Source organism: Lates calcarifer, linkage group LG9, assembly GCF_001640805.2.
Source record: "Lates calcarifer isolate ASB-BC8 linkage group LG9, TLL_Latcal_v3, whole genome shotgun sequence".
NCBI classification, from domain to species: domain Eukaryota; kingdom Metazoa; phylum Chordata; class Actinopteri; family Centropomidae; genus Lates; species Lates calcarifer.
In genome coordinates, this window is record NC_066841.1 from 20,300,271 (window position 1) to 20,327,103 (window position 26,833).

Here is a 26,833-nt window from a genome sequence, read left to right on the forward strand (position 1 = left end):
TATTTTAAATAAAGACTGTTGTTAGGTGTTGTTTTAAGTGATGCACTTGAAGGCAACTGGACTAATTTTAGGTTTCTTGAAGACGTTTCACCTCTCATCTGAAAGGCTTCCTCAGTTCTGTAGTTAGGTGTTTGTTCTAACACAGAGAGATTTATGCCCTGTTGTTTGTATTGTCAAACAGTATCATTCATTTTTTCAAAGGCAAAAAAGCTTTTAGGATGAAGACTGACAGATTTGTGTCAGTTTATGAGTTTGGATGAAATTGCAATTTCTCCAGATTCAGTGAGGAGCAGGACACTGATTTTAACATTTACCTAGATTTTGACACAGTAACACAGTCATTCCTAAATCTTGGTCTTGTGAGTAACGGTGGGTTAGTTTACTACAGGCAAGAGACTCTCTTATGTGTATAGTTTTGGAAAGCTAAAAAAGCCATGACTCCCCACACTCTTTATATAACACACGTCTCTCTATGCACACCAGCTTAACAGGTTAGGAAATCCAAAGCTTGATGCACCTGCCTACTTATAGTTTCTCAACTATCATAGTTAACACTAAGGGTGATCAATTCAGCGAATAGGGACTGGTTCTGTTTCGCTTCCTGTGTATTGACAGACTGTGTTGTGTTGCAGATCATTGCTGCTCAGGAGGAGATGCTGCGGAAAGAAAGGGAGCTGGATGAGGCCAGGAAGAAGCTGGCCATGATCAGACAGCAGCAGTACAAGTTCCTTCCCTCAGAGCTGCGGGAGGATGGCCAAGAACAGTGAGAGTGTGTGCCAACACACACATCAGTAATGCAACAGTGATCCATGGAAAGTTCAGGACCTTCCCCCAGCTACATGTAGAAAGATGAGGCTTAATGCTTCAGTCGAATTCTAACGTTAGGCAGTGATGTATCAGGATGGTTTTAATCAATCTGTTTATGTATTTAATTTCCAAAGTCAAAATGTAATAATGCCAATGATTCAGAATTTTGATAATACTGAAATATATATGTCTTAAGTCCTTATTAAGGTATCTGTGCTTTTGATTATATATGATCTTCTACTTTTCAGTGTATCTAGATCTTTTCCCCTCTGTTTTTCTTTACATTGCATGTCTTCATTGTGTACATGCTGTGTGGCTTCATGAAATGACAAAGCCGTGCCAGTAAATTCTGCCTTCACTGTTAGAACATAACTGTTAGATCTTAGAGATATGAAGGCAAGCACAATTTATGCTTCCATGCAAATTATGCATAATGTATGCAAATATTCTATGCAGTGTTTTTGTTCACGTGAACACATTTAGAGGGAGCCTTGATGTGTAAGTAAGGTCTGTGGTTACATGACAGTGATGATGTTCAGTATGTTACTTGTCATACTGTTTAAAGCAACATTATGCAACTATTTTACCTTAAAATTACAACTTCAGAATCATTTTGATGTTACACTGACTCGTAACCGGGCTTCTGTCATTCCCATTCCACGCCCCTAATGCCTGTTTTTTCTCTGTGAAACAGGTTGGGTGGGTATGATCTCCCACAGCAAGTGCATAATGCTTGTTTAACTGTGTAAAGTGTATAATGCTTGCATAAAGTGTGCAATGTTTTACAGCACCATGTCACACACTGAAGAAGCTAGCTCCTTAGCTCCTTCTTTCATTTATTAACCTCTGTGATGAATTTTGTGTTTGTTGCCTAAATGATTGATAGTTCGCTGAGCATACTGCTTCCATCACGCATAACAGCTGAGGCTCAGAGCCCAGCAGAATTTAATGTCACAGTCCCCTGTAATTACTGCTTGTGGCTGCAGAGGTTGTTGTTGCTCAGCAAAAGTTACATAATGTTGCTTTAAATCTGAGATAAGGACAATGAAATAAAATATTGCTTAATGTTTTTAACTTTAGTTTTGGAGAAAAAAAAACTTTGCGATGGAACAAATCAGAGTGGAGAAACATTATTTTTTTAAAGTTTGGTCTATGAAATGTATTAAAAAGATATCTTTCAATAATATCTGAATAAAAGTTTATCATGTTAGTATTTGGATTTAAGCAGCTGCAGTATTTAGGCCTGGATTAGATTAGAGGACTTGTTTGTGTAAAGATTCTGAAGCCATATATTTAACTTCAAGACATTTGACATCATATTGACTGTATTTGACTGTTCAGTGTTTATTGACTCACTCCATCAATGTTATTTGTGCTCATTTTACTGTCTGACGCAGTGCTTGATACTTTCCAGAGAATTCCTGTCACAGTACAATCCAATGATGCTAGTCTGAGGTATACATGATGTTTTGGCTACTTAATGCTTTCCTGTGAACAATAAAATACATAGAGTTTAGTTTATTTCTCATTACCAAGGGCGTAATGTCAGCTCTCTCATTGCTCCCATTATATCAGTACTTACAAAGTACCTTTATAATGAATTTGTCAAGAATAATGATCTGATACCAATCATTTACCCTCTAAGTGCACTTAATTCACAACTCACTTCAGTAAGATTCAATAACAAAACTTCAGTTAAATCCACACTTACACCACAAGTGTCTTTTTTGCTTTCACAGATTATTTTTTTAGAACAAACAGAACAGTATGCCTAATATAAAAATAACTGTAATCATACAAAGCCTTTTTTTTTTCTTTCGTTCACATTTTTGACTTAGCCATGGTATAAATGTAATGCTGGTGCACAGCAGTACCACCTCATGGGCACTGTAACAGAGATTTATATTCAATAAAGTCAGTTTTCAGTGAAACTATTGATATCCTTTTTTGACATGCACCCCTCTCACCTCATCAATACTTAACTAATAGTTACATCCATGTAGAATTGCTTTAAAAGGGAACGTGATTCAGCCTGGATTATATTTTCTATGCATATATTGAACAAAGTTAATATTGAACCATATTACGCAGAAATGGTATTGTATCATATCTTCCTTTGGGGCAAAAAAAAAAAAAGCTGCTGGTACCAGTGATTCAGAAATCACCACTAACCACACAGTGACCTGTCATTGTCCAAAAAATTAATTCATCTACATGATATACAGTGACAGTAACTTTTCTTCAATATACAATCTACAAAAACATCTCCAACACACACTTTTTAACCTCTTATCCCTCACTGTCTGTACATTGTGTACTGTGTACAGTTAGTCATCATTTGATTCATCACAAATGAATTTCCAAATATGCATCATGGAAACACAATATCACATGATCTTAAAGACAGGGACTCGGGTTCAGCTAATTAGTCCCATTAATATTGTACTTTCATAGAGCATAAACCTGTATTCTGAAACAAAGTTCAATTCAGAAATCACCTCTAACCACACAGTGATCTGGAGGATCAGGGGTCCTTTCTACCTGGTTGGTAATTCAGTACAGAGATTATGTTACTTCCCTAATCACACTGATCAGTTATATATTAATATAATACATTAGAGTTAAACAGGGTTACGTAAGCAGCTCTTGTCAGCTCTGTCTTGTGTGCACCCCCTGTCCATCCTGTTTCTTGCCCCCCCAGCTTACTCTGACCAGTCAGACCAGTCGACAGAAAAAAGAAAATGGAGATGGAGGGGGAAAGAAAAACATTGTTTGAGTTACATGTCATGTTCTATTGTTGGATTACTTTTATACACTATAGATGTTTTCAGAATTAAAAAGAATTCATTATTATTTTAAACATTCCACTCTTGAGGTTTTGAGTTTTCAGTTTCATTTTCTTTCTTCAAAGGAACATTTCACGATATTCAATTTATAACTAAATAAGTGAAGGAATTATAGTATAATAATTAATTAATATATAATTATTTATATCAATTTCATGCTGTTTCTACTCTGCCAAATTTTGAGGAAGAAATATTAAACTTTTTTATTTCGTTTATCTGCTACAGAATAGTATTTCTGCTTTTTTCGACTTCGATCTGAATCCTTCTCGACCGTGATTAAGATCACAGATGTGTTCCACTTTGTTCCCTTTGTTCATGTCCCAGGTGGAGAGATAACAATGAAACCATCAATGAAACCTTATTCATCGTGGACACAGCTGATTTATTCCCACATACTGAACACACACGTCACGCACACAGACTGGACAGCTCTCCCTGCCTAAATATGGACAACGTCCCCGTGCGAATCCACACTGCAAAAGAAAAAAAAAAAGTCTAGGGCTCGTGCAGCTGCTATTCCATCCTCGAGCTCTCTCTGAGCCGCACAGACAAGAAGCACGCGCGCTCCTGTCCACCTCCGTCCCTGTCACAGACCGGTAGCTCCGTCTCTGTCCGGATAACCGAGCATACTTCTCCTTCTGCTGAGAACACACAAGCTAAGGAAACATGGAGGCCATCAAGAAGAAAATGCAGATGCTGAAGCTGGATAAGGAGAACGCAATAGACCGGGCAGAACAGGCTGAGGGGGACAAGAAGGGAGCGGAGGATAAATGCAAACAGGTACACCTCACACTCCATCACCTTCTCAGCTTCACTTCAAGACAATGTTGTTTTCTCTTGCTTTGTTTTTTTTTTTGTGACTATGTACAAGCTTTTCTTACAAGTTATAGGCAGTTTTTTGTTTCTTTCGTTCATGAATGGAGCACTTTTTAAAGTAGTGTTTTAAAGTAATGTGATCAAGACAAATAGAATAAGAACATACAAATTAAACTCAGAAAATTAAGACCAAAATAGCAGTAGATGACGGAAGAAAGGCATGATGCATTAGATCAGTATGGACCTTGGCACCAGCAGGAGGGTCCTAATGCTGAGGCTCAGATGGGATTGACCATCTCAGAAAAATCACAAGGAGCTTTAGGACAATGTAATTCTTTAAAGACAGAAGACCTAATTCTTCATCTTATTTTCAACTCATAAACAATAAAACACTGCAGTAGAGTACACTCAGGAGTTTTGCAGCCTACTGTCTGGTGTAACTGGCAGCTGTAATGTTAACTAACTTTAGTCAGATATTGCTGTGAATTGATATCACACAGTAATTTTGCTGACCATTCTTTACTTGTACCAGCATTACCATTAGCTTAGGTAATGGTAAATGTTGGGGTGCAGTGGGCACTGATCATTAGATTCTTTATATTCACACTATTCACACAAAATCTTCGGATCTCTAAAATGCCTTAACTCCTCCTAGTTCTGCTTGCTCCCACCTCAGCACTGTGAGAATATATATAAGCAAATATGAGCTTTTTACAGATACTGTATATCGTATCAGCATGTGTCTGCCAATATGTATTTAAAAACCTGTAGTACAGAATGTGAAAGATATTTTCAAGTTACTTTGAAATAGTGTCTCAGTTACATAGTTTGTCCATTAAGAGTGTAATCGTGATCTTACTATTATTGTTATCTGGATTATATTGCTAGTGTAGTTGTTAGTGACTATATTGTTAGTGTAACAGTTAACATGTATTTCAAAAGAAGATGACATAAAGCTGTCATTGTCCAGAAAATTAATTCAATTTATCTACATGATATACAATGACAGTAACTTTTCTTCAATATACAATCTACAAAAGCATCTCAACATACACAGTACATACATGTAATATTGAAACAGTTTCTGTAAGTCTACCTATTTACATCTTAAACTGTTATATATTATATTAACAGTGCACTTCCAACCCAACATTAAAGCTGCATTAACTCTATGTTAACATGCAAAGTCTGCTCTTACTGCCTCATTCCTACAGGATTCTATATGAGATTCACTTCACTTCTCAGTTCATTTGTGTCAGCTAACTGGGAACATTGGAACAATAGAAGTTTTTTTTTCCCTTTATCTGGGTTAACTTTACATAGAAGAAAAAAAACAAGAAAATTATATCATAATCAATGCTTCTCGTGTCAGTAGCAATTATCAGGTTTCATGGTCAAGGAGTATTAATTAATCCCTGCTGATTGGTCAACTTTTGTGTTGATGTGTAGAAATGTACTGTGTACAATACCACACCAACAGCAAAGCTCTGTGAATATCACATTACTACTATATTTATAGCTATATCTTGTATATAGAACCAACAGCAAATGTAGTAGCAAAATGAAATGATTATATAATACAGTAATACAGTACAGAATGCTAAAGGACTGACTGCAGGTGAATATAGATCATAGGATGTGATGACTCATAAATAGACTGTCAGCCAATCACTTCACTGTGAAGCATGACAACAGCTGAACACATGAATAATCAGCTTCTCCAGAGAATCATACTGTTGGATGGTACAGAGGAGTTCAACTCTGTGTCATAATACAATGATGATAGAAGAGAATACATAAACAATTTGAAGCCTGTTCAGTCTTAATTCTACTCTGTCTCATGTGACTCTAGCATTTGCACTGTCACACATTTCAAGAATTAAACACAGAGGTGTGACTGGTGTCATTTACTTGTGATTTAATGAAGGTAAACACAGTGGACAGTATGCATAATGTTATAGCGCACTTGTGCAGCACTTGCTGCAGATTTATTAATATATGTGTGTTCAGATGGCTGCAGGGAATTAATGAACTAAAGGAGAAATTTTTCTTTCAGTATAAATCAGCTATGGACAATATATACTGTAAGAATCACTTACATTCATTTATAGATCAATACTGACTAATTTACCAATGCTCTTTCTTTAAACATATTAATTGTTGTTTGCAGTGCTGATATAAACTCATCCACTGGTTGGAGAGTGATCAGCCAAAATGGTTTATTTACATTTTAAGCATTATGTTGTTATTGCTGCACATCTGCTACATGTACTCAGTTTGCTCTTGTTGATAAAATCATTATAGTGGCAGCCCATTGGTGTTGTTCCAGAACCAGTCAAGGCTCTGAGATGTCTATTTTCAGCACAAAGTCTGAAACTCTCTTTTTTAAAAACACAAAATAACAACAAATGCAATGGTTTTTATAATTTAAAAAACTTGGACGCCTCTGTCTCTCCCACTTGGTCTCACAGTTGTCTTTCCTACTCCTTTACTTGTGTACTCTTTGGACTCAGCTATAGACTGACCAACCACTGAACATCATCATCCAGTGCATTCAGAATTTGCTGCCCGCTGCTGAATCCAGCTGCACCTTCCAGCTGCACCTTCCAGCTGTGGACTGAGAAATTAATGCAGCTTATTTTTTTGGCTGAAGAACACAATGATATTCCCTCATGTTTCACTTGCAGTCTCTTCCATGTAGCTCCACGGCGTAATTGACAAGATCAGGTAGCAATCTATGAATAGATAGCAACTATTCAACTATGCAACTGTCCTCATAGCATGTGTTCTCAGAGGATCCCAGCTATGTATTACAATGCCTGGACAATCACTTGTCTGTGCATAGGAGCATTGAATACTAGTGTGTCTATTTCTGTGTTCCCTCTAAAGACCCCCACCTACTTTGAATTGTTGCACCACTCAGAAAGACAGTCAAGGCTGTTGGTTTGGGAGTTGCCACAAAGTCAACTGTAGGATCAGGACTGTCCCAGGCTATTTGTGACTGAGAGGCCTTACATGGCTACAGGCTTGGAGAGACTGTCAGAAGTGATATAGAAAGGACATTTGTCCTGGGGACATTGTGGTTGGGTACAATTGGCTTTTTATAGTCTTTGAAACTGTTTTTGCAATGGCAACTTCCTGAAACAAACTTTGGAAATGAATCATTGGATAACAGAAACCTTAAGTCTAAAATGAAAATGACAAACAAGGGTAAACAAGAAAATGCCCATTAGGCTAATATTTTCTGTAGTGGAGTCATTAAAATAAAAAGTTTTTATTATCAGGGTCAGCAGATTTAACAACAGTCTGTTTATTGGATCATTATTAGAATGTCCCATGTCCTATAGGAAACATAAATCCATGCATTGAATGTCATAGTAACAGTTTATTCTGTAGCATTTGAGGGGCACTACACAAGAGTTTCCCCCCTTTGGAATTATTAATTGTTCCTAACATCTGATCTGATTTTCATCCAAGTGACAAGTGCAGACAAACACAATGTGCTTAAGCTAATAATACACAAATAATTCTGCTCTTTCATGTCTTTGCTGAACATACCTACCAAACATTCCCAGTGCTGGTGAACCCTTAGATTTAATAACTCGTTGAACCTGCACAGTGTTCAGGAGGGGTTAAGGTGTGGGCAGGGTGGATGTGGTTGAAATCACCCAAAGTTGGGTGATGAGCTTACTCTACTGAGCTTCAGCTGGTGCACAGCCACCCTGACATCATCCTGTCAGATACCTTGATAAACTTGGGAATGAATTTCTCCCTTGTTGATGGCAAACTGTCCAGGCCCAGAGGCAGTAAAGCAAACCCAAATCATGGTGCTCCCTCCACTGCACTTCACTGCTGGGATGATGTGCCATACATAATGCTGTGTGTTCCTACCAAACAATTTACCAAAACCTTTGTTTCATCAGTCCACAAACATTTTCCAAGCAGTATAATGTGAAGGTGCTCTTTAGCAAACTTCAGCCACTGTGATGTCTTTTTTTGGAGAGCAGCAGGTTCCTCCATGTAGCCATGCACCATGATTTGGTGGACTCATGAACAGAGATATTAACCAGCTCCAGTGATTCCTTTAAACCTTTTTAGTTGTCTAGGCTTCTTTTTTTTTTTTTTTTTTTACCTCACTGAACAATCTTTGTTCTGCCTTTAGTCATCTTAGCAGGATGCCCACTTCTAGGGAGAGAAGCCACAGAACTAAATCTCCATTTATGGATAGTTAGTCTGACTGTGGACAGATGAAACTGATCTAAAGTCTTGGAAATGATTTTGCAGCACTTTCCAGCTTCATGCAAATCAACTATTCTTGATACTAAGTCTTTTGAGATCTTTTTTTTTTTGCAAGACAAAAATCAGCAGATGCTTTTGTGAAGGCCAAACTCAAAACGTGAGTGTTTTTTATAAGTCAAAGTTACTCTACCACACACCTCCAATCTGGTTTCTCTAGGTCTGCTAACTCGGCAGTAGCCAAAGGGTTCACACACTTTTTTTCCATCCTACACTACACTACACTGTGAATGTTTGAATCATGCATTCAATATGGACCAAAACAAAGCAATGTGTTTGATATTAGTTAATTTAATTTCATAATTATAACTTAGATGAAGAGCTGACCAAATTTAAGACAAACTCATACATCAGTGCAGATAATTCCAAAGTGTTCATTTACTATTTCTTCACTGTGCAGTCATGCTCACTGATAACTACTATTTTAAGTTTGTGCAGGCACTTTGCCAATGGGGGATTAATTGTTCTTTGAGACTGACCTTTGAATCTCTCGTCTTATTTTTGGAAAGTAAAACCATAATGAATCATCCTGTCAGAACTGTGAATATTCATAGAAAATTTAAGGGAGATCAGAGCCAGGTGAAATCTTGTTGTCACTGACAAACAATATGGTTGTTTTGTCAGCCCAAATCTCAACTCAAAAACTCAAAACATCTTTATTATCATTCAAAACTACACCGGACAGTACATAGTTCCATCTGGTTCCCTTTTTAACAGCAACAAATAAATAACCTAAAAAATATACACAAAATATACACAAAGATAAATATAATATATAATCCAATAACAGCTGAAACACAAGAATTCAGTCCTGCTTCCTCTCCACTGCCATCCACCCTGAACTCCTCTTAATTTATGAATTTAGTGCTTTCCAACTTTCTGACCCATTGTGTTTCTGTGTATTGTGTGTTTGTGTATTTGGCCTGTAGCTGGAGGAGGAGCTGCTGGGTCTGCAGAAGAAGCTGAAAGGTGTAGAGGATGAGCTGGACAAATACTCAGAATCGCTGAAGGATGCCCAGGAGAAGCTGGAGCAGGCAGAGAAAAAGGCAACAGATGTGAGTGAGGGGAGCTGGTGGGGGGGTATTGGTTATTCTAACCAATCTGGAGGGCTTGGTGTAAAGGATTTGATTTCTACTGCTCCCTGTGCTGCTGTACTTAACTTCACCATGGAACCCCTTTGAGTGACTTTCTGGAGAAATGCACACCATGTGTGAAGATTGAAGTATTGTTTAGTAAAAGAGTTCTACAGTACTACATATCATGCACCAGTATTATAACCTTAAGTATTCCAAACTAGGCTAAGTATTCTCCTTTTTCACACAGTACTGAACTACTGAACATAACTGAACACTGGTGAACAGAAACAAAATTACAGGTTAGTTCAACATTAAAGTGAATTCTAGCCCAGTTTTTCCTGGCCAATCATGTTTGTGAAAAACACACATACCAGAGAGGTTTATGGACAAGTTCAGGGTTTAGGTTTTGTTTGCAGTAACCATTTCTGCAGTTCATATTGGACACTAAAAGATCCATTTCTGATGCACTCCCAGTGTAGGTGATCTTTGGACTGTGGTTAATAATAAGTCTAAAGTTACAGCCTTTTTGTTTCTCTTTTTGTTAATATCCTTCCACAGCAGCTCAGTAGGGAAGACTATAATTTATATATCTATATAGAACTTATAGACTGCAACTTATAGATCTGTAGATTATAGTGTGAGTGTAATGTGAGTCTGTCTGTTTGTATCTCTACCTCTGTCTGTAAATGAAAAAGTAAAGTGATATTACAATATATATAACAAAAAACAATAGGACTAAATGTAAATAATCTTATCATTATTTGTCAGAGCTTTTAATGTTATTCTGTTCACACAAAATAGTTACAAAAATCTGACAAATTACTGCATTTTTCTGCATAGAATAACCCTGTTAAGGATTCTATTAAGAACCATTATGTGCCTAGATCAAATAAAGTCACACTCCAAGTTAGCAAAATAACTTCCTTGCATAAATGTTAACATTTCCACTATATTGGTCTTTTTAGACAGTGCTTCCTCTCAGGATTTTGGATGACCTAAAAAGCTGCTGTAATTCAAATCCTTGGAATTCACTTTTAACGTTCTACCATCTTTAAGCTAATATCTCCAACTAATGATGTGATTGATAGAGGTTGTTGGTGTAGCTGCACACCCGTATATTCAGTGCAAAAAGTATCTTTAGTATCCTCAGCTTCACCATTTGCACTGCTACACAAGTGCTATTCCACCATTCCTAAATAATGTTCTTATTGTAAGTGTTCATTTAACCTCTAACCTCTGAACTTATATTAGAATGTGCTTTAAAGACCAAGGCCAATAATTCTGGACACGAAGCCGACATTTATACAGTTTATGACCAATTATAGTGCAAAAGTGTGAGTGATGCAGCGAGGAGTGAGGACTTGCTTTATTTGTCCGTAAAGGAGTGGGAATGTCCTGTGTGTCATGTTACAGTGATGTTACCAAAGATGGAAAAGAATTGGTGCAATGCATGAATTTGTTTATACTTCCACTGCTAACAGGAGTCTGGCGCTGTAGGTGGTCTTCGCTCCACAGAACATGTCTGCCTTACAACATCAAGTTCTATCCCCAAACGTATTTGTACTGTACATGCAACAGGAGTTATGATGGGAAAACTATATACTGGACAAATATACCACATGTAATCAGCAGGGTCTGAGCAATTATCTGTCTTTTAAATAGCTGCATTATATAGTTATTTATGTGTGATTCTAAATGTATTATATTTATAGTAACCTTGACACAATATAAATTCATTTTCAAAATTGTAAATTTAGTAAATTTTTACAGTCATACACCAAATGTAACTAAGGGCTTAATTAGTGTATATATCCACGAACTCTTCTGAAGCTGTCAGAGGTGAATTGAGTGTGTGATCACAGTGCATGATAATACTACATGTCAGAGTCAGTGTCCTGCAATGAAAGAGGAGTAGTTCAGACTGTCAGACACTGGAGGGGGAAAGATCTCCTGTGGTGTTCAGTGGTGGACCAAAACACACACATAGGCCACACCCACATCTAATGTACAGTGTGTATGCAAAGGAAACATCAAATTAAATCTATATAGACATAAGTTATATTTATGACATAAACTTACAGTAAGCGCATGATTAAACAGTTCACTCAATGTTGATATACAGCAATACCAGATTTAAAGATAAATAATACATAAACTTAATAATAAAAATTTTGTGTTAGTATTCCTTTCGTGTATACATATATGTATGCTGAGAGACACCTAACCATCTGCCGCTGCCTTTGAAAGGGGGATTGACTGATGATCATCTCTTGTTAAAAGGCGTTTGAATCATCGCTTTATTTTGAAATTATAACCGGAAGGATCATGCGTTGATTCCGACCTCTGACGCCGTTGCCACGGCAACACCGTGACACCTGGGAGAAGTAGAGTGGAGTCTTGACAGCATGGCGACTTTTACATCCATAGACGCGGTGAGAAGGAAGATTCAGACACTGCAGCAAGCGGCGTATGAAGCGGAGGACCGAGCCGAGCTGCTACAGGAGGAGGCAGATATGGAGAGGCAGGCCAGAGAGAGGGTAACACACTTATACACTGCCCGAAGACCGGCACAGCGGAAACTATGATAACTTAAAAGAAATTCTGAGAGATGAGAAACAACCAGCCACCGTTATGTTGTGTGGAACAACTACAATAAATACTGACCAACACTAGCGGAAACTAAACGTAAAGCGTTCAAGGCAAATATCAAGTGAAGTTTAACCGGAAGTAGCAGTTCGGCGACTACCAATTAGGCTATAGACTAATAAATATGTGACTTTTGTAAGAAGTCAAATGTATTGCAGTATTGTATAACCAGGCTTCAGTATGCAGTCAGAGATCAAGATGTCAGCAACAGACCACTTGAGGCAAAACATAGTTGACATTTTTTAAAAGGTAGATTAATATTTTGGTATGATAACCTTACAGTGAATTGGACTCTGCTACTGTGTATCCCAGTTTAGGTTGACTTGAAGAACCCCTTATTGATGTTTTGCCACAATAGTTAGAAATCATTTTAAAGTGCACATTCTTGGCTTTCATATAAGCCCAGTTGTGAGACTGTGAGAAGTAAAGCTAGGAACACAACAGGCATGAAACTAAAAAACCCTAATCATCTCCATACCCCAAGTATTTAGGAAACATTTAATTTTTTATTTTCCAGATGTCAGGTGTGATCTTCTATTTTAATTAATTAATTAATGTGCACTTGATCGCAAATCTCTGTGTTTCATAGTCTTTGCCATCTATGGGCACTTTAGGTACTGTCGGCGTGCTCTTGTAGTGCAGCATCATCAATCATCTTGACATCTTTTGTGCTTCTCGTCCCACTCTTCTTTTTTATTTTTCTGTTCCCTTAAGGGCTGTTATTGTTTTAACCAGTATTCTTTCTTTGCCAACCCTTTAGTTTACATAATAAACTAGCTGTGAGTCACTGTCAGCGTGGTCTCAGTTTCAGTGGAACAAGTATATCTGATTGTCTCAGGTACAACATCATTGGCACAGAGGGATGACCTGGACTACTGTCACATATTAGTCACATTGAAAAATAAAATGTGATTGGTTGGAGAACAAAATCTAAATTGAGCATAAAGGCTTTCAGTATGAATATGGCCACATTTGTCATTTGGATGATTTTAAGAGTTAATTAAAAGTCATATCAAACTGGAATTGCTGTATTGATTCTGTCTCTAAGTATGTATTTTATGTATTCAAATGTTGATCATGTTCTGTCTTCTTGTATTACTCTTTGCCATCTAGGCAGTTATTATAATGGCTATAGTATGACTTCAGGTGTGTGTGTTTGTGTGTGTTTTGTCTTCCTGCAGGCTGAGGCAGAAGTGGCATCTCTGAACAGGCGTATCCAGCTGGTGGAGGAGGAGTTGGACAGAGCTCAGGAGAGACTGGCGACTGCTCTGCAGAAGCTGGAGGAGGCTGAGAAAGCTGCAGATGAGAGTGAGAGGTGAAGAGTGTCATCCATCCATCTAAAATCTTAACAACAACTTTGATTACGTAACATCTAACGCAGCAAAAAATTCTCTACAGGTCAAGCTTCAAAAACACAGGATCCCACAGCTGCCATAATGCAACCAAAAGCATCTTTCCTTAGACCCTCCATGCTTAGTAAATTCTCACATCTCTCAAACTCCACAATGCCAGTTTTTAACACAGACCTGTTGTAAACTTGTTCCTCAACCCTAAGCTGAGAAAACCCTGATGACATGGCTATGACACAGATGAAGCTCTTCCATGGCCAGCCAAAGAACAAATTATTCATTATTCATACAGACTGAATAGAACTCCTGACAACAGCTGATTATGTTGAAAAAAAAGGAGGAAAAGCACCCCTTTCATAAATCACAGTGGGATTCAGATCTAGCATTTGAACATAGTTGAATCTCCAAACATTCGTGACTTTGATGTGGGAAAACGTTACAGTGAGGCCTAGACTGAGCATACTGAATATACACAGTTACAATAGTTTGTGATTGACTGACTGCTCATTGCTGTCTGCTCCTCATTCAGAGGAATGAAGGTCATAGAGAACAGAGCAACAAAAGACGAGGAGAAAATGGAAATCCAGGAGATGCAGCTGAAGGAGGCCAAACACATTGCTGAGGAGGCCGACCGCAAATATGAAGAGGTGGGGGACTCACAGCTTTTTCATGGTCTCTGATGTCCCAGTTCCTCACCAGAAACTAATACCACACAACAGGTTTTGAGTATGTAGCTTATTCACACTAAAAAACTCACTAAAATTAAAAAAGTCAGACAGATATCAAGTAGATCTATAATATAGTCAGATTTTCACATTGTAAAAACTCAGCTGTGGTCGAAAAACAAACAGACGTGCAAAAAACTCAGAAATTATGATGCAACTGTCCCAGGAAGAACACCAAACATTATCTGTTTGACTGTTTGGAAGTAATAATAACAAATGCATGCATTTATTATTTCTGTAAATTTACTATACTGTTACTCCTTTTAAAAATTTGAGACTACGGTATGTAGTATTAAATTGGAACACAGTCTGTGAGGATAAATACTAAAGAATGCAATGACAGATTTATAGTAAGAAAAGAGATTTGTTCTGTTAGTTTGGAGGAGTCAGTTAAGTATGTGCTGAATATCTGCAGGTTGCACGCAAACTGGTGATCCTTGAGGGTGATCTGGAGCGTTCAGAGGAGCGTGCTGAGGTGGCCGAGGCGTAAGTCAACACCTGCACCATGAAAACTCACACCGACATAAGAGTACACTGTACATTATTCATGATGTTGTAGTGGAGATCACGTGATCACTACTATGACAACATGTGATCTTACACATTCAGTGGTCATTGATGAATTTCTTACCTTACAATAATATAATTAATCCCCTAAGTGTTTATATCAATAGTAGTGGGATTGCAAGTAACAAAGACTCATAAGTCACAAAGACTCTCTCCAACAAAAGATCACTGTTGATTAAACTTCTGATTCTTTTTTCAATTAACTGATTAATCATTTGGGCTATGAAATGTTGGAAAATGGTAAAAAATGCCAATCACAAGTTTCTAGAGGTAAATGACTTATTTTAGCCAACAAACAGTCCAAACTTCAAAGATATTCAGTTCACAATGTTGTAAAATAGAGAAGACCAGCAAATCCTTACATTTGAGAGCTTTTTGCTTTATAAATAAGCTAAATGATTGATCAATAATTCAAATTTCTATGAATGTATTTTCTGTTGAATGACTGATATATCAGCCACCTGATTCGTTGCAGTACTAGTGCAAAATATTCGAGTACTCTGTGGCATCATATAGCCACATGTGAATCACAATATGCTGCAGGACATAAGGAATGTACTAATCACACAGAGACCTGCATGTGTGTTTTGTGCTCTCTTCTGTGTGTTTTTGTGTAATGCATGACTGAATACACCACCACCGCCTGTATGGGACTTGTATTATTTTATGGCTGCCGTGCCCACTGTCCCCCCTCACTCCCGACATCCTGGACTAACCCTGCAGGCGAGTGAGGGAGCTGGAGGAGGAGCTCAGACTAATGGACCAGAATTTGAAGTCCATGATGTGCGGAGAGGAAGAGGTACTTACTGTACAAACTCAACAAAGGTCTAACATGTAACCTGCTACCTTCTGCTCCTCTGACCTGTAGCCTCTCAATCCCTCTTTCTCTTTTCTGTCTAACCTGCACTTACCCTCTGTGACATCAAGGATGTCCTGCAAGCAGTACTTAAAATAAGTCAGGTTCTATTCTATGTTATTTTTCTTGTCAGCATATCCCATGAAAGGTCCAATTGATTCAAAAACTGCAATTTCATTCCTTTATATTAAATTATAGTAATCTAGCTGACATTGATGATGTGATGAAACATGTTTGTTTCATGAATGCACTATACCCTAAAATCGCTTTCACTTTCATTGTTAGATAATAATTATTTTTGTGTCTTTACTAATAACAACACTGTCCTTTACAGGATGATCTTTTATTTATGTATTTAATTTTCATTGCTTAGAGATATGTGAGATACAGGCAGTTGTTCACAGTTGATGTGATCATCAGTCAGGACAAGCTTACACATTACATCACATGTTCTTTCATTCATCTGTGAACACACACACTGCAGTTTATTTTGATTCAATACACATACACAATCCTGTCGCCCCAAATACTCCACCAAATTTGGATTAATCCGCTGCTGAAAATAGTCCCCAACAAATGCACAATTTCCTTCTGTTTGAGTAATGTTTGTTAAAAACAACATTGTCCAGTTGTTTAAGGAAATTACTGAGCATTTTTTAAATGAAACTCTGTTAATTTAAGATTGATTTATTTTTAAGATTTGTGTCTTTAGTAGAAACCAGTGGGCTTGGAGATGAGAGCCACAGGCAGAGGAAGGAAAGTGCTCAGAAATGGACCAGCACACTGTTGGATTGGCTCTTTTCATTGGTTTTGCTGACAATGAGAAAAATATAGAACAACAACAGACTTAACTTTAATTTGTGATTTATCTATGTTTTAATGTTGGCTATAATCTGCCATACATCTGAGTTAGTTTAATGACTACAGTTTCCCTTTACAAACACCCTGGCATTTTGCTTAAACCCTTGTTGGCTGTCTTGTTGGCTGTCTTACTCAGAGCCAGGTGTAAATGACCTTTGGTCTGAGTAAGACAGACAGAGAGATATTGATAAACATGATGGAGTGGTTCATCAGACAGTGTCAGGGGTTGATCTCTTCTGCTGTTCTACCTTTCAAATCACTGCTTTTCTTTCTTCTTTCTTTGCTTTTCCTCTTTCTTACACTGCTCAGTAAATCAGGTGACCTTGAGGAAGAGTTGAAAAATGTCACCAACAACTTGAAGTCACTGGAAGCCCAGGCTGAGAAGGTACAGTAGGATCTGAGGGGCATTCAGCTATAGGACTGGCCAGTCAGACTACAAATATCTATCTATGTATCTCTCTCTCTCTCTCTCTCTCTCTCTCTCTCTCTCTCTCTCTATATATATATATATATATATATATATAGACAAACAAGTCATTAAAGCGCACACTGTGACAGGAACACATATCCATTCAAAAAAATACATACAGTCCTTTAACCTACGATAGAGATGCACAGACATGAAAAACTGAGACAGAATGTTGCTTTAAATTACCCTTCATCTTGCTGATAATTAAAGTAACCAGTAGTCCCATTTCGTGCCCCTCGTATTTTATCGGTCATTTAAGATCACAGAGCTAAGCATATCTTTTCTCCCTTTACTGGCCAAAATGTAATTGCTAGCTACCATATTTGTGTGGATTAAGACAAAATAAATAAATAAATAAAAAATAAATGTACTGGAATGTACTGTAATGAACATACACAATGAATGGTTAATATGGTAACATGGTAATATAACATATAACATTCAACATAATGCATAGGTGCATTTACCATCAATTTATGAAATCACTCTCCTTTCAGTAGTTAATGTTATAGTTGCAAATGTATTTTGATAGTTATAGCGCTTAGTTAATACCTTTTATATCTGGATTTCAGTACTCACAAAAGGAAGACAAATATGAAGAAGAAATAAAAGTTCTGACTGACAAACTTAAAGAGGTGAGTCACATTTCTGCTACACTGTCACTATTTCAGTGGCTTAGTACTTAGCACAACTAAATAAATAGAGAATTGTTACATGTCACACTGTGTATTGATACATGTTGTGCTGTGATTTATGTTACAGGCTGAGACCCGTGCAGAGTTTGCAGAGCGGTCTGTGGCCAAGCTGGAGAAGACCATTGATGATCTGGAAGGTACGCAGCACTCACCTGTTGCCTTTGCTAGTACACCTACTGACACCAGTAACATATGTTCTCACTGTCCTGCAGTGAATAATCTTAAAGTAACAAACAGCTTCACTAATCCCAGTTTTGCTTTTGGAACTGAATAGAGACTGGCTGCACAACACAGTTATGAAAGAACTGTGAAGTTACAGATTATAGGACGAAAGAAGTAATCCCATACAATGTGCTGTCCAGCTACAATGGAAATCAGGAGTATTTTTACCTGATCTAAACAGCCACCCTGAGAGGACTAAAACATTAAAGAGGGGGTGGGGTGGGGTAGGGGAGGCAATGATGTTTAAAAATGGTGCTAGCAGTGCACATTTTCAGACACTCCCTCCTGGTAGACATTAACAGTTGTTCAGACAAAATGTGCCTCAATGAGTTAAGTAACAAATGAAAAAGCAGAACTGAGAGAAAAGGTCAAACCCGGCATACCTCTCACCTCAAAAATGATTGGACACAGTGTCCTCTAATCTAACAGCACAAAGGTGTTGGTGTCTGACCACCAAGTTTACTGACCCCTTTTGAATGTTCATAAAACTGTGCCTGGGTGCCCTCAAGTACCACCCTCATCTTTTGATGTGACTTGGCTGGAGCCCACATCTACTGTATGCGGATTTCACAGCGGTGTATAATGCTCAGAATGTACTGTCATCTGCACAGCACCAAAGACCAACATGACAAACATTATAGGCACAGACTGCAATTGATGGAGCACACTGTTGTTGCTCAACACTGCTGTGATTCCAACGATTTTTGTCCTTATCAATCATTTACACCCAAAACATGGGAAAGTAAGGTTCAGGTTCAAAAAGAGTTATCGTTTAAGTCTCACTTATGCATGTTTATCTCTTGAAAAACAATTGCAGCAGTGAAAGAGCCTGAGTTGGAGAAAAGAGTCAGAAAAGTTAACACTGATATATTTTATTCAGGGTCCATTCAGTATCCACTAGATCAGTGTTTCCCAACCAGTGTGCCGTGAGAAATCATCAGGTGTGCCGTGGAAGATTATCCTATTTAACCTGATTGGTACTCTAAGCGAGTGGCGTGTAGTGACAGGCAGAAAAATTACATGCTCTTCCACTAGAGGCAGTATCGTGCTAAATACGAAAGTACATAGTCATGCTGTGAGTGAGACAACGCAGCGGCTGTGCCACGGCACAAAAAGGTTGGGAAACACTGCACTAGATCACATCATTTAGCAAATTTTAATTTAATGGATGATAAAGTGCAGGGAAGCTACTGTTGCTGCTGGTAGAAGAAGATGAAAATATAGATCAAACAGATAAGAAAGATAAGAAGTTTAGATTTCTGATTGTGACCTCATGGTCTGATTCTGTAATAACCTAATGATCTTGATGATCTGCAGCTAAAAAAAGCATCTAGCCTAAAACTGAGAATAATTTTTTGATGTCTATTTTACATTTGAAAATCTTGCTTGACAGCATTTAATAACTGTATTTCAACATGTGGTAAATTTAAATAAAGTAGCTGAAATATTGTGAAGACAAATTCAGATTACATATATCTATCCATTCATTAGCTATACAGTTTCACTTTGAGTGTTACTGGGGGCTGAAGCCTATGCCAGCTGACACTGGGCAAAAGGCAGGGTACACTCTAGACAGGTCGTCCGTCTATCACAGAGCTATAGGTACACATAACCATTCAGTTAACCTAACCTGCATGTCTTTGGACTGTGGCCACAGTCCCCAGCTGAACCAGGGTTCAAACTCTGCACCTTCCTGCTGTGAGGCAACAGTGCCAACCACTACACCACCATGCTGCCCAGACTGTGCAGTCTTTATTCAAAAACTCACTTTTTGGAGACAAACAACCATTCATGCTCACGTTCACACCTACAGTCATCTTAGCATCACCAATTACATGCATGTCTTTGTAATGTGGGAAGAAACTGTAGTATATGGAGAGCTTCAGAAGATAACACAAGGAGATCATGCAAACATACAAACAGATTTTGTGTGAATGCAGCTGAAGCACGTGATTGTTTCTGTCTGCCTTGCCCTCTCTGCTCTGCATGTGTGTGTGTAGTTCTGGTCACTGCGTTTTTATAGAGTCCCTCACACCCTGTGCATTTTTATTGGCTGGGAGCAACATACCCACTGCACCGACCCACACACAGCAAAATAAAATGAAAATCCGGGCAGAGGGCAGGGTATCTGTAGATAAATACATGACCACACACTTTTAGTGGGTCACACATGGTGATTTAGGTGGATTATTTTTGTATTTTGAGTCTATACTTATACTACTTACTTACTACTTACTATACTATACTGGATTTTAGGAAAATCTTGCATAGCATACCTTTACATAGTTGATCTGAATAGTTGCTCTGTGACTGGATGTCAGCTCAGCTCACTTGATCATATCAGACTAGACACCAAGTATTCTGCAAAATGAGTATTGTCCAATATCTTAAAGCACATGTAGTTAAATAGCGTACTAAAATTCAATTTGGAGGAACTTGAATTTACTTGAGTAATTTCCATTTCATGCTATTTTACTCACTCCACACTTACAAGAGTTTTACATGCCGAACATTTGATAAACTTCTGAAATGAAATGCACTGTTAAAGTAATAAAGTATAAAGTAGTTGAAATGCTCCCTCTTGGCCAGATAAAACATTAAACTGCTGCTCTCATGTTAATGCTTATTACGCATAATACGCTCTGAAAGGGACCATTCTGCAGAATACTTTAAGAATTTGCTGACATTTTTTAATTAGAATTTTGAATGCGCTGGGTTATTAATACATTCACCCAGTGATAGAATCCAAGTAATTGTTCCACCATTGGTAACTAGTAGTAAGAAGTCAAAGTCAAAGCCCTAAGCCTGTTTGATCAAGGAAGTGTTTGTTAGGCTTTGTCTGATACTTATCCTGTCGTGTCTGGCATGTGTTGTATGTGGAGGTATTGAGATTCATAACATTCATTCATTCATTACAATGCATGATTTCTTCAGTTTGTGTATATTTGAACCCAGTCTATAGATGTTAGGGACTGCATGTTTTGGTTGACTTGGTGAGCTGGAGAAACTAGCTGATGTGATGGCATTAACAACAGTGAAACTGGCTCATTCAGTCTCAAATTTACCAGTTTCAATGCTGTTTTAATTTTCTTTTTGTTTTTCTGATTCCTGTCTCTTCACCTCATTCTGTTTCCACTCTGTACATCTGTCTGCTCGGTCCTTTGTCTCTCTATCTGTGTGTGTGTGTGGTGTGTGTGTGTGTCCTCCTCCAGATGAAGTTTATGCTCAGAAGCTGAAGGGCAAGGCTCTGAGTGAGGAGCTGGACCTGGCCCTGAACGACATGACTACACTGTAGATGTGCTCTCACTTCCTCTTTGCTCTTCCTTCCTGTCTGAACTCTTCTCCGCTTGGTTGCTTTTGTTTTATTCCATTCCACATTAGTATTCTGGGCTAGAAGACTCTAGAATTGTGATGTCTGAATCTGGCCACCCTTCAGTAAACTGTGTCTGTGTTACACAGCAATGCTCTTTCTACAGCAAGTTATTGCCTACCCAGTCACTGCTGCTGTGTCTGTTGGTTCACTAAGTTCATGTTCTCTCTTTAGTGAAATATTCATGTAAACCTCTGTCTCCTCCTGTAATAAATGGATTAAAGCTCTCTTGGCTTTCCTGTCTCCTTCCGGTCTTGCTTTCTTTCTCTTCTGTTCCTCTTTTTAACATTTATAAACAGTGTATAAATAATAAATAAGTGCTTTGTAGTTCATCATAAATTAGTTAATATGTCACCTCTCCTCTGAAGCATCTATAATTGCTGTATAAACACTTTATGAATAGATGATAACATAAATAGCAACATATAACAGACAACATATTCATTTAAATATCTAGGTTTCTGTACTGATTAATGAATAAGATGTTATGGTTGGTGTTGAATCAGCAGATAGAGCTTTGGCCAGAATCACTAGTAGAAGTAAAAACCTGATGTTAGTTTTGAAACATTCTCAAAACCTTTTCAAGTGTCCTGTGCTTGGTTCTACTGCTGGGGTTCAGGGCCTTAAGAAAAATTTATTTGGGATCAACAAAATTATTGTGCACATCGTTCCCTCAACCTCAAACTTCAACATTTGTTTGTTTGGAGAATCCGTGTTTGCTCAGAGTAAATTGCAGTGGGCTGACAATTAAACATTAAATTAGTTACCAAAAGAAAGTCTGAGAGACAAGAAAAAAGCTCTTCATCAGAGTAAACTATAGATGTGAAGAAATTCTTTTCTATAAGCAGTTCATTAGGATTTTTTTTTTCACATAAATATGTAGTATTAGTGTTAGTACTACGCATTTCAAACTTCATATCTACCTGAGTATTGAGGTGCCACTCACACAGCTATGTGCATCAAGGTAAGGATCTGTCAGCAGCACAAGTCCGATTTCATACTACATCTGTCAGGATTAAGTTTTAGAAATTGTATATAAAATGGTTCTCAGTATATCTAATAATAATGTAATGGGTTTGAATATTTACCCTAATACCACCAGTTCATCTCAGTGCAGATATTTCCTGTCTGTCCCCCTTCACACCACACCACACCCCTGGATGAGGGCATATTATACAAAAACTCAATGTCTTTGTATTTTGGACAGTTGGACAAATCATTTCACAAACTTAATGATTCATTGATTTATGGTTGTGCATAAAGACTGTGTAGAATTAGAGGATCTCTGAGTTTTCTGTACCTTTACCACAGACAGGAAATGTGTTTAGAAGCTCAACTGTGACTTTGTCTCCTTCTCCAGAGAAACTGGCCCAAGCCAAAGAAGAGAACCTGGACATGCACCAGGTGTTGGATCAAACCCTTCTGGAGCTCAACAATCTATAGAGACCTCCACAGGGCTGGGTGGAGGATTGCTCAAAAGATAGAACAAGACTAAAAAGGTTTCATATTAAATCCAAAGCTCCCAGCATACACACCTACAGATGGAATCTTAATGTAACATCAGCAGTTGTTAAAAATGAAACCAAAAATATAAAAAACAAGCAAACAAAGAAACAAAAAAACAAAAAAAACAACAAATAAATATGAGGATTGGTTCACGTGTAAAATGTGACATGGGTTTCTCTTGCAAACTGAAAGCTATTTTTTTGTACACAAGGAACTGATGCAGGCACTGTATAGTTCATCCAAAATGATCTTATCATCAATAAAAACTTCCATGCAAATGTAACCATTTTGTGTCACTTGTGCTCAAGAGAGATTGTTTCTAATAGAAATGTTTCACCTGTTTGCCCAAACATGACAAAGCTTTTCTCACTGATCTTAAATGTTGCAAACTTATGTATTGTCATCACAAAGAGTAACTACACTAACTATAAATATATATATTTTTTGCACTGTACACATAATCACATGTTGATACAGTTGATTTTTTTCCCAACAACATTTATATTGTCTGTTTTTTCTGCTTAGATTTAGCTAGTGTCTAAAAGTTTGGTTAAGACGAACCAGCTGGCGAGGGATGCCACAGTGTGAAACCAGGTAATAAATTCATGACAGCACCAGTATTACCGATTACAAGACTACAAGAAAAGATGTCTTGGCTCAGTATGGTATGTGTAGATCAGAAGTGTTACTTCCAGAAGCTGCATTAATGTTATCAGGTTCCGTTTTGGCATTGAATCTAAATCTGCCAGATGTTTCTGCTTTTTGATTTGACACAAAATCCTCTGCTCATCTTGTTGGTGAACTCTTTGCTCATCACTTGATAAGACTCTGTTTCTCTGTGGTGTCACTCTGCTGCTGCATGGAGCAAACACTCTGTTTATAATTGTAGCATTCTGACTAAGTATTGATGACTGGTGTATCATAAATTATTTTTTTCTTTAATGAATGACGAATGAAATGGCTTATCTATTAAAAAAAAGAAAGAACAAATTCAGTGGGAGCAATGGGCAAGTTATGTAGTTGGTGTGCCCTTTTACATTTTTAAATGGTAATTTTTAGGCTGGTATTTTTTTGGTTAAAGAGTGTAACACCTTCAGTATTTTGAAATAGAAAGTCAACCTTAAATTATTGAATGAACTCAGTTACCAGTAGAACAAACTAATGCTGGGAGCTCTAACAATGACATCTAACTCTGAATAAAGGCTTTATATATTGTAAAAATAATAACAATAATAATAAAAAGCATTCCTGATTTGATAAACATCATAATTCCAAGATGTCGTTGATGATGTGGCTTTTTATAGCAAATTCTTTTAATATGTTATACCTTACATTAAGCCCAAGTCTAACATTCCTCAACATGACCCCCAAGTCTCAGCTGTTACATAACAAGCTGTTACTTGTGATCAGAGACTGATTCCTCCAAGACACAATTACATAAAGACATGTAACAGCCTCCATGATGTACCTTTTTCTGGATCTGGATGCAATGATTCTCAGAGGTGCTGCTAGAAATAAGAAAGAACTACATTGTGTAACTTTTTATCTCACAGAAAAAGAAGGAGAATTCTGCAGAATTTTGACGTTAATGCAATACATGCTGGTGCTGGGAAGTGCATGCAAATAAGCTAACATTATCTCTAATAACAGACAAATTGAAAGTACTGGCCACACCATATTGCATGTTGCTGATTGTAAAGCTCAAAACTTTAGATGATTCAGTAGGCTACTATGGGTAGCTGAGGTAATCTGAGGTCAAATATGACAATATGACACAACTGACACCAACACTATTAATGAAAAGTAAAACTATTTACTTTGCAATCTGAAGTTTTGGAGGTCACATATAAATTGATTGAAAACTGAACTAGGAGGGACAGCTATTAAATAACGAGCGCTTATGAGGATAAAACCATGTGGATCACAGTCACATCAAGTGTTATATATTAAAGGCTGGGTATTCACACACAACTGCTGTAAGTTTCCAGTAAGTGACATCTTTAGTTCACTGCTAGCTACTGATTGAAGTGCATGTGTTTTTGCTAAGGCATTGGAAAATTATTAGCTTAAAAGTTGAGCAATGATTAACTTGAAATTTTTGGTGAAATTGAACAAAACAGCAGCTGAATCTTTTGGTACAATGGTACACTGCATGTCACGTGCAGGTGTGTTAGTCCAAGATGATGAATGTTCTGGGTATCCATGCACATCAAAAACTTCTGAAAACATTCAACAAATTGAACAAATCATTTGAAATGCTCGACGACTCAGTATAAGAATGATAGCAGAAATGGTCTCCATTGATAAAGAGACAGTTTGGCAAATTTTGCATGAAAATTTCAACATGACAAAAGCGTGTGAAAAAGTTATCCCAAAACATCTGACTCCTGATCAAAAGGAAAGACGCAAGCAAATTTGTGGAGACATTTGATCACTTGAAGACCTGAATGCAGCGGAGTGTTAATGCAGAAGGGGAGTATGTTGAAGGAGAAAAACACTGAAAAATGGTTATATTCAATAAAATTGTATTACAGCATTAGTCTCATTATTTAACAGCCATACCTTGTATTTCCATGCCTGTCTTTGCTTGCAGTTTGACCATTTTTAGTTGCTCTCTCCCAAGCTTTCCTCTCTGTGACAGTGCAATGATGACTTTGGCCAAATGTCTAGAATAGAACAGAAATAATGTTTTGTAGTGTGGGGGTTTTAACACACAGTACACATTTTGGGGCAGTGAGAGACCAGATGATGGTGGTCAGGCAACATCTGTTGGATAAATAGAACCAGCGTACTTGAATGAATGAAGTAAAACTAGATGTTAGTACTGGAAAGGAATCTGTGCTTGACCACAACAATGGTTTCCAATAATATTGCACCATTGTATGACTGGAAAGGGTACCAAGAGGGAACCACAGGGGTGACCATCATCCAGTCTTGTGCAAAGTAAATATGACTTCATCACTTACCATTACAGATACCAGGGGTGGGAAGGGGAAGATATTTGAGAGAGCAGAGACAAATTTCAGAAATAAAACAACAGAATGAGTTGCATAATGATGCGCTGAGATTCTGAAGCCTATGTGACAATACACCAGGAGAGGTTCTGAATCCTAGAAGATGTAAATAATATATATTACATTACATATGGTAATGTGTGCACAATGGAATTTAGCATGAAAATAAATGAGAGGCTTCATACCCTTTTCTCTGATCTTGTATAATATTGTCAAGCCTTCACCCTAATATTGTCTTCTATCCTTCTTGACGTCTGTATAACTCAGTGTTTTGGTTTCTTTTGTATAAACACTATTATTAGTTTTCATGAACAGCCTGCCTCTTCTCCCTTTGTTTGAGAAAGAAAAAAAGATCCTGCTTGCTTGAGAATTTAATTGTGAACATTAAACTCTTTACAATAAATCAGGTGTCTGAGTTTTACAGACAAAATAACTGCCGTCGCACGTTCACCATTTCACTGTATGCAGTGCTTGTAAGGAAAACCAGTGCCAGCAGTTCAAGGATTTCTTGGGGATCGTGTATTCCTGGGAACACGAGGGGCGGAGACATACTGGAAAAGAACAGTGAACAACGCGAAAAAACGAGACAGTAAAATCGAAACCTGCGATTTGTCGGAAGTGCTTGACCGACCGTTTCTCTGACCAATCATCGAACAGAATGTGTTCGCTGAATATTTGCACAGATCCCTAAATTTACAGCGACAGGGCAGGT

The 26,833-nt window shown here is 37.7% G+C and overlaps 2 protein-coding genes and 1 long non-coding RNA gene across 6 annotated transcripts in view; 2 read left to right on the forward strand and 1 right to left on the reverse strand.

Moving 5' to 3' along the window:
* The window catches only part of tln1 (talin 1), a 64,928-nt gene extending 62,190 nt beyond the window's left edge, over window positions 1-2,738 (forward strand). The window contains 1 exon segment of the mRNA XM_018667797.2: window positions 633-2,738. Within this exon segment, the coding sequence (XP_018523313.1) occupies window positions 633-767 (135 nt within the window). The 3' untranslated portion in view covers window positions 768-2,738.
* Window positions 2,739-4,155: 1,417 nt separating this feature from the next.
* On the forward strand, window positions 4,156-23,390 carry tpm2 (tropomyosin 2 (beta)). 4 transcript variants are annotated; one of them, XM_018667821.2, is made up of 9 exons: window positions 4,156-4,433; window positions 9,695-9,820; window positions 13,669-13,802; window positions 14,366-14,483; window positions 14,977-15,047; window positions 15,852-15,927; window positions 17,887-17,949; window positions 18,077-18,146; window positions 22,962-23,390. In XM_018667821.2, the coding sequence occupies exons 1-9, from the start codon at window positions 4,320-4,322 to the stop codon at window positions 23,042-23,044; spliced, it is 855 nt and encodes a 284-aa protein (XP_018523337.1). In that variant the 5' UTR covers window positions 4,156-4,319; the 3' UTR covers window positions 23,045-23,390. The 4 variants fall into 4 exon arrangements, with proteins under 4 accessions (XP_018523337.1, XP_018523336.1, XP_018523334.1 ...); XM_018667820.2 differs by lacking the exon at window positions 22,962-23,390 and adding an exon at window positions 21,444-21,828 and having other exon boundaries at window positions 4,159-4,433; XM_018667818.2 differs by lacking the exon at window positions 15,852-15,927 and adding an exon at window positions 17,155-17,230 and having other exon boundaries at window positions 4,160-4,433.
* Window positions 23,100-26,824, reverse strand: LOC127142756 (uncharacterized). The gene is made up of 2 exons (XR_007813785.1): window positions 24,782-26,824; window positions 23,100-24,452 (listed from the first exon to the last, which is right to left on the reverse strand). It is a non-coding gene; the product is annotated as an uncharacterized LOC127142756 (long non-coding RNA).
* Between the last annotated feature and the right edge of the window lie 9 nt (window positions 26,825-26,833).